We start from the raw sequence: 9,063 nt of genomic DNA on the forward strand, positions 1-9,063 counted from the left end.
GGTCCCAAACGAATAATCCTCATTGTACTCCTTTTTGCATTCGTCCAACAGGCCGCTATTATATTTTATGAATTTACGTAAATACTCTTTTGTTATTTTTACTGCTTCGTCAAGTGATCTAGGTGACTGTATCAAGCAAAACAAGTGGTCAGTTTATGATTTAAAATTAAATATCGACTTACAAAGCTGAGATATAGGTGCTCATACATGTCGACGCACGTGAAGGTACATTTTCTCCCAATCTTTATTAAACCCCATACATGTGCAAAATAAGTTTATGCTGGAAGACAGGCTCTTAATTTTTTCTTTCTCGTCTGTCACTGAAAATATAAGATTTCAAGCGTAAACATTCATGGTGTTTGGTAGCTAAAAACAAAGGATCGATCAAGAACAAACTTACATAGTTTTCCTTGTATTTTGCCATTATGCATACGGCTAGATGTGGTCCTCGAATCTATGCCCATCATGATGCCTCCTTCATATACAAATGCAAGATTGACTGTCCCCTTGACCAACTTCATTGTTTTTCTTCCAAATACTACAGGATCTTACTGTGAACTTTTCTCTAGCCAATTCAATAGAAGATACGATCCAGAGGGCCATTATTTATAGAGAACAATATCCCTTGTTCTAATAGGACTCGGCACTTAAACTAGGAAAGTATAAAACTACATGCCTTGTAAGATAAGGCAAATCTAAAACCAGGAAATCTGAAACCATAAACTTTAACTTGTTAGGATGGTAAAACATAATAGGAAGGTAAAAAAAAAAAATTAATGTCTCACTTTTAAATATTAATTCTCAAACTGTCGATTGGGGCCCAGAAGAAAACGAAAACAAAAGTGAGCCCATTGAATCATTGATGACGACTACACCAAAGTTAGATGGTCTAGGCCCAGAACAGAGACCCAGTAAACGTTAATTTAGAGTGTATAAATTAAAACCCTATCTACTGTCCAATTCTGAACCCTGAATCCTAAATCTTCAAACTCTCTCTACGCCTCCAGTATGATTGTCTATCTGCAACCAATATCCGATCTCGACCTGAACCCTGCCCAACTGAAAACTCTACGTACTAAACTCAAGCACCTCATCCGGCAAGGTCGCTATGTCGAGTTTGAATGTATGCTTTTGATCTTTGTTCTAGGGTTTGGAGGAATAGAATCTGCAATTTGCTTTGTTTTTTTTGTCAGTATTTGATTGAATTTTTGCTTGACTCTTGAGTTAGGTTTTGATTTACTAATCTAAGGAATCCTAGGGATAAGTCGAGTAGGAATCCTAGGTTACAAATTGTCCTTGGAAAACCTGACCGATAGTAATAAGCGACGAAACTCATCTCACGGAGTAGTTAGATTCAATGTGTGGAGTCGTCAACGCAAACTTGAAAACAAAGCTTGCTTCTATATCTTTGATGTTAAACACACACACACAATTTAAAAAAAAATTAATTCTAGCAAAACTCGTAGAGGAATTATTTTATACATGAAGGTTGTGTGAGCATGAAATTTTTCATTGTTTTACTGGTTTATTTAGTAGTTAGTTTGATTTTGTGAAATTTTTACAAGAAATAAACAATACGATGAAAAAGAAATCGGTTGATTCTCCCTCCGGTGATTGTTAAAGAGAAATCTACAAAATAAAAGTTGCTATATATTACTGTTCGTATTGCAGCTATCAATAAATAATCATTGCAACCTAGTGACGAGGTTAATTCAGGAATCCTAATTCTGGGAATCATTCTTCTATTACGCTCATCAAATATTCCTTACTTATTTTTTTTGGTTTTATTGTCAGCATCATCACGGAAGTTGTTGGCAAAACATGGATTAATTAGGAGCAAAGGAGAAGCACCGAATGCTCCTGACAACAGCCACCGTGGCTGCGGCCGTAGCGCAACTGGTGAAGGTTTAACTGACAGTCCTCCTTTACCAAAGGGCCATGGTTATATTTCTTTGGGAACCATGGTGGATAAGCATGGTAATGTCTCTGAAATACCTTCTAGCCGTTCTGCTCTCATGTATTGTGGTCTTTGTTGTAAAGAAGGAGACCACTGGACACGAAATTGTCCAGACTGGCATCGACCAGAACCAGAACCAGCATCTGCTGTTCAGACCAAGAGAAAAGAATCAAAATCAGTTGTTCAGACACAGAGAAAGAAAAAATCAAAATCCGCTGCTGGCACCAACAACAGCTCATATGAGACCAAAGAATGATGAGAACTGTCCGTCTTTGTGAGCCATGTTTTCTGAGAAGACTACTGGTGCGAAGAGAACAATTAGTCTTTTAAACTGTCTTTAAATGTCATATGCATAGTGGGAAACTTGTTTACTTTACTGTCATTATAACTAGGAAAGTGTTGTCGTGTTTTTTTGTTCATTTTTTAAGGATTTTGTCCGTCAACAGTTAAAATAATGATGGGATTGCGGTCTCCGATTGACTTGCATGCAGTTGAAAGTTTTTGTGAAAAGGTCGTCTTTTTTGGTGGGGAAATTATTTCCAAAGCCATCGATGAGATGGTGGTGAAATTTTTAGAAAAATCTGTGAAGGGACTCTTGGCCTGAGGGAGGGTAATGCATCAAGCCATAAATTGTTCTGTTTTGACAGGGTAGCTAATCTATGGATTTAACCGAGTGATTTTATGCTTGGACTGTGTTTTATTATGTCTTTGGAACGTACTGCTCCTAAAAGCTTCTCAAAGTGACTTTGATACCAGAAATCAAAGGCAACAATGATGTGTGTACAAGGTACCAGATTACATGACCAACATTACGACAGAATCTGTTCATTCAGACAGTTTGATATGTGATAGAATTGTAAGGAAGATTGAAGAAGATGATGAAAAAACCAGAAAAGAGAGAGAGCTTCGTATATTGATGCAGAGAGAATACAACTTGCACACAATACATCAGACTTGTTTTTCTACTTGTACATATTCTTAATATGAGTAACTTTCCATTTTTACCCTTAGCATCCCCCCTCAAGCTGATGGTAGGAAACTAACATCAGATTGCAACAATAATAAAATGTTGTGATTATAATAGAAGTGAAGATTCTTGCTTCAGCCAGGAGGAATGAGTGGTAGTAACTGAGAAGGATTGTCATGTGGCCAACGTAGACATATACTTGGTTGAGAGGCTTTCCTTAGCTTGAAGTTCTGAAGAAGATGGTAATTGAAAATCATAGTGATGCCTATGAAAACATTATGCAGCACTGTGGCCCCTCTTGAAGCAAATCTGACATTGTAAAGAAGAACCAATAGCAACAGCTTGCCTAGGAGCAAATCTTTGGGGGCAACTTTTAGCAATATGACCAAATTGTGAGCATATTTGACAATTATCACCAGGGAAAGTAACACTCTGATGACGAACTCCACCAGAAAAATCATAGACATGACAACCATTTGAATTCCTCAAGTCTTTGGACTTCACAGAGCCAATTGAGATTGTTGAAAATACCACCAGTGTTGTAGCAATTTGAGTTTCCACAACGATTACTAAATCCTCTAGATTGCACAGAACCGACATCTAACTTCCTATATGCATAGCAATTATAATTTCGATATGGTCCATGAGGAAAGTTATGATAGTACCTGCCACCACCTTTACCTTGATTCCTTGGATGAAAATATCTTGTGAGAACCATGTTGTACAATCCTTGAGTATGTGCACTGACATGATGGGATTTAGAAAGCTGACAACCTTGGTTTCTTGTAGCTGTAGGAGTCATTGGAGCAGAGGCAATGATATTTTGTTCTTGATCAAGAGAGTCTTGGTTTCTTGTAGCTGTTGAAGTAATTGGAGCAGAGGCAATAATCTTCTGTTCTCGATCAAGATCAGCTTCAACATCTAAGAGTAGTGTACGAAGTTCTGGTAAAGATGTAGATGATTCCTTAGTACGAATGATCAATCTGGTAGTTGCATATTCAGCAGGGAGCCCATTCAAGATCAAACTCACTATTTCATCATCGTGAATAAGAATTCCAGCTACAAAGAGTTTGTCCCGAATAGTTTTAAAGCGTTCCATATACTTGTCAATACTATCATTACCTTTCCGGATTTTCTGCATGGAGGTCTTTAAACTTTGAAAGTTTAGCATATCTATCTTCAAGGGAATACCAAACTTCTTTTGAGGTTTTACTCCCAACAATGAATGAAAGAGCTGAAGATGACAAAGTACCAGCTAGTAGAGCCATTACGGCAGAGTCATGCTTCCTCCAGTCCTTATACTCTTGTGTAAGCTCATGGGTAATTCCAGCCTCTTGTGAAGGACAAGGGATAGACCCATCAATATATCCCATTAGATCACACCCTACCAACATTGACTCGAGCATAAATCGCCAAGTTACGTAATTAGTGTCATCTAGCTGAAAAGTGATAATATTCGAGAAGTTGGAAAGGAGATAACTGTCCAACTGATTGCTATTCATGATCCTTGTAGTACCAAATTCTTCTTCACAAGAAACCAAATGCAAACTCACCCAAATTTTCTTCACCCAACTGTAGCAGAGACTCTTGCTTATCCAATACAATTGCAGAAATCACCCAAATACTAATTCTGCATATATAGTCTAGCTTCTCCCAGCAACAACAACAACAACTAATTCTTTACCAACTTTCAATTTTGGACAATAACCATTTCAAATAGAACATATGCTTCTGTTCAAATGTAGTCAAAATTTCAACTATGCTACAATTATTTGTCCAAGAAGTCACTATTCAGAGAACAAGATTCACAAAACTTTAGCAGAACATATGCTTTACCAGCAAATCCAGACCACCATTTCATCAATTTTCTTGACTACAGTACTTAACCAATTTACTTCTTTCAAATTTCTTTGTCAACAATCAATCAAGCATAGACATCATACTTAGATCAACAAACAATTCGAGAAACCCAAAATCATGACAGAAAGAAGCTCTGCACTAAAGTCCCCAAATTTCTAGGGTTTGTAAACAGATCAAGAATTCAACTTGTCACTGATGCAAATACTTTGAGCTTCAAAAATTGATGACGAACACAATTCATATAAATCCAAAGCTTCGATGAAGGAAAACAACCTTGAATTTCAACAATCTGAACCTGAATCAACTTGATGAAGATTTCACTTATCTGAACCTAATTGGCTTGAACACTGCAAATTGACGAAGAAGAATGCTGAAGAACTAAGCTAGAAAACTCTTCAATCCTTGAGAGAACTAGCTAGGTCACCGATCGACCTGAGCTCCTGATACCATGATAGAATTGTAAGGAAGATTGAAGAAGATGATGAAAAAACCAGAAAAGAGAGAGAGAGCTTCGTATATTGATGCAGAGGGAATACAACTTGCACACAATACATCAGACTTGTTTTTCTACTTCTACATTTTCTTAATATGAGTAAATTTCCATTTTTACCCTTAACAATATGATCCTCTGTCGCTGAATCTGTTCATTCAGACAAAAAACAACTATCAGCCTTTGAGGAACAAAATAATTGGCAACATTGGAATCAGTTTCTTCCAATCAACAATTGGCAACATTGGAATCACTTTCTTACCGGAGGTTGGATCACAGTAATCCCTAATCAAGGTGATGAATCAGCTATACTAAATAAGCCGCAAATTTAAAGTTTTTTTTTTTTTTTTTTTGTCTATTCCCCAATCTAGAATCATGAAACAGTCACAATAACATCTGGTAGGATTGTAGTAACACAATGTATAACCTAATGTGAGATGTTAATTCATTCATATTCAAAACTCATGCATGGTTGAACTGGTATCTCTATTTTTAGTGAAATGGGTTTGGTTATAAAGGAAAGTCTGATAACTATATGCCATTTCTGGCCATACAACATTACGACAAGTTGAACCCCTGGCCTATTATTGATCTTCTCTTAGTTTCTCCTTTTCCTTTAAGTGATGGCAGTCTTTCTTCTGTTGTAGGTGGTTATAAGAAAGCTAGCTTTAAAGGTATAAAACGCATCAACACAGCATGATTTACAACGTAACTTGTATTACAATGAGAGTTTGAAGGACGTACCAAAATGTCTAGCTAGCAGCTTAATTTACATTCGAAAAGTTAATTAATAGTAGATTTTAGCTTTGTAGAATAGGTCAATACTCATTCAAAAACCCTCTAATCCTTTGTCCACCTCTACTCAAAAAAGCCTACAGTTTTTTCTAATAACCAATACAGTATCAAGATGGATCTCTCTGTTTTGGTAAGGTAGCTATTTTCGCTCTTATTCATCTATGTCCAAAGCTACAGATATTATATCAGTGCACCCTTCACTTCTTGGTGTACATATGAAGAAATACATGTATAGTGTATAATATTGCAGGAACAGGTACCACTTTTTCATAATAATTCTAGAATGTGTTTCACTTCTGTTAGATATCGACTATGTGCGATTCCCAGTACTTTTTTACACCCCATATATATATTGAAGAATCAGCAGTAAGGAGAAAAATGATACATGAGATCTATCTAAGGATCGAAAAGATGATAAGCTTCCGAAAATGATCGATTTAAAACGCAAAGTCTAATATAAGATATGAAAGAAAGAAATGAAAGTGAAATCAAAGGAATGAAAGTGTATAGCATTGTTGGTTCAGAATAAAAGCTAGTAAAATTAGGGAGAATTCTTGGGTACCTTGGTGTTTGCCATACCCTCATTTTGTTAAATATTTTGGATCATTGGATTAGTAATATATCCAATGGTTCAAAATATTTAACAAATTGGTAACCTGTTTAGCCCTTAGCCTTTCTAATTATGCTACTCATTTCCAATAAGCAAATATGTTAACACAAACTACTAATTGAATTGAAAACAATAAAGCCAATTAATATTTAATTATCAATTGACAATTCACAATAATGATTTTTCTTTTTTCAAAAAAAAATAAAAGAACCTTCTATCCTAAGTTCACCGAATTACTATTAGTTAAATAGTCTATATTACTAATTAATTTTATTATTAGTGAATTAATGTTTGATTAATGCTTGTTATTAATGGACAATTACACAATTGAAAATTATGTTTTTTCCTTATTAAAAACAAAACCTTCTAACCTAAGTTTGCAAAATTAGTATTAGTTAAGTAGTCTTTATTACCAATTAATTATATCATTAGTAGTTTCGTTAACCAAATATAATTCTTTTTACATGCATTTTATGACAACCACAACAATTAGTGTAAAAATAAATAATATTTGTTTTAAATGTAGTCAAATGAGAACCAACTTTAGGACTTATTTACTCAAATGAGAATCTACTTTACTCTAATGAGAACCTATTACAATTACCACTTTTAGGACTTAATTACTCAAATGAGAACATAATACTTTACTCTAACGAAGACCTTATTTACTTTAATGAGAATTTTTTTTTTCTTTCTAATTACCACATGTGTCCTCAAAGTGATTACATGAGTCCTCAGAGTGGTAAATATTATATAAAATAGAACATGTATGAGAAATGTTAATGTCCATATCTTTACCCGTCCTCATTTGTGTAATAAAGTTCTCCCTTGCATAATGAAAGTAATATATTGTGTAATGTCCATCGTGGAATTAGTAATTACTCTTAATCGACGTAATTTACCACAAATTCCAACAATTAACAAAAAAGTGAAAAGTTTTGTTCTAATTATAGTAATTACTCCACCTAAACTAATGTACTAATTTATGGACAATTTAACAAGTATGACAACCAATTTGTTGTCAGAGTGGTAAATCTTTATGTTTTTATCATTAATGAAATGATTACTACAATGGCTACACATTTTACCACAATCACAACAATTGATGTAAAAGATGTAACTTTTGTCCTATTTATAGTAATTACTCAACCTAAACTAATGTACTAATTTATGGAAATTTAACAAGTGCAACAACAAATTTGTTGTCAAAGGGGTAAATCGTTATATTTTTATCATTAATGGAATAATTACTCAATGACTACCTATTTTACCATAACTGGCAACTATTGGTGTAAAAGCGGTAACTTTTGTTCTGATTGTAGTAATTATTTCAAAAACTATATACCATACCAACCATTTTACAATTCCGACGACATTTGTGTTGTGAACATGGTAAAATTAAAATTAGACCAAAAGATATGTAACAACTCAGTATTGTAAGGGGCTTCTCCACTTGATAATCAAGGTTCTAAATTTGATAAAAGTTGTCCAAATATGATATTTACATCTTTGACCACTCAATTACAGGAACCACAACAACTGTTGTCATAAGTCATAATTGTAGTTCAACTATGTGTAATTTATTATTTTGACAATACTTGTTACATGATTTTTAACAATGTTACATATCAAGAAAGAGTGTGTTGTTAATATGGTAAATTTTATTTTTAAAAATGACACATGTCGATATTTAATTGGGTAACCTATTGACCAATTCAATAGGTTTCCACTATATTAATTTACTAAAAGTAAAAAAAAATAAGGGTATGCCATACATCAAGGTACCCAAGAAAATTAGTAGGTAACTGATATCAGAATAGGGAAACTGAGTACTTTGAAGTGTGTCTGCTGCGCTAGAGGAGAAGGTCCCGCGTCTATGCGTTTGTAATATACGGGAAGTCCGGAACCTCTCTAATTACATATCTTATTGAAAAGTATGTCATATTATGGCGACAGAAAATATGTAATATAATATGAGAATGTGACTTTTAATTAAATTTTAAAATAGCTAAGCAAACAAGAAGTTCACTCTATAGTAAGTTGACAACCACTATTTCCAGGTTTCGACTCTGCTAAATCTCATAAAAGAATTAAAATCTTACATTTGGCCTCTCAAAAATAATAATAATAGTTCTTTGAGGATGCGGATGGTATATTTTTTTGCCACTTAGTTAATTAAACTCATTCCTTCAAGCTATGAAACTGCAAAGGGCTTGAGGATTGTTCATCTGCATTCAAGACAAACAAAACACAAACTAATTGCAGATTTTTAATTGAAGAAAATCATGAATTTAGTTGGAAACGTAGTGTGTTCTAATAAATGAATCGCCTGAAACGTATCATCTCACCCTGACTCCGGAGGCTCAAAGTTTACATCCAAATTA

The 9,063-nt window shown here is 34.3% G+C and overlaps 1 protein-coding gene across 1 annotated transcript; it reads left to right on the top strand.

Moving 5' to 3' along the window:
• The first annotated feature begins 797 nt into the window (after positions 1 to 797).
• Positions 798 to 4,588, top strand: LOC121050895. The gene is made up of 2 exons (XM_040512320.1): positions 798 to 1,123; positions 1,795 to 4,588. Exons 1-2 carry the CDS (start codon positions 1,009 to 1,011, stop codon positions 2,211 to 2,213), a joined length of 534 nt encoding a protein of 177 aa, XP_040368254.1. The 5' UTR covers positions 798 to 1,008; the 3' UTR covers positions 2,214 to 4,588.
• Positions 4,589 to 9,063: the final 4,475 nt, after the last annotated feature.

This window comes from Rosa chinensis, unplaced genomic scaffold (assembly GCF_002994745.2).
Source record: "Rosa chinensis cultivar Old Blush unplaced genomic scaffold, RchiOBHm-V2 RchiOBHmChr0c30, whole genome shotgun sequence".
NCBI lineage: Eukaryota > Viridiplantae > Streptophyta > Magnoliopsida > Rosales > Rosaceae > Rosa > Rosa chinensis.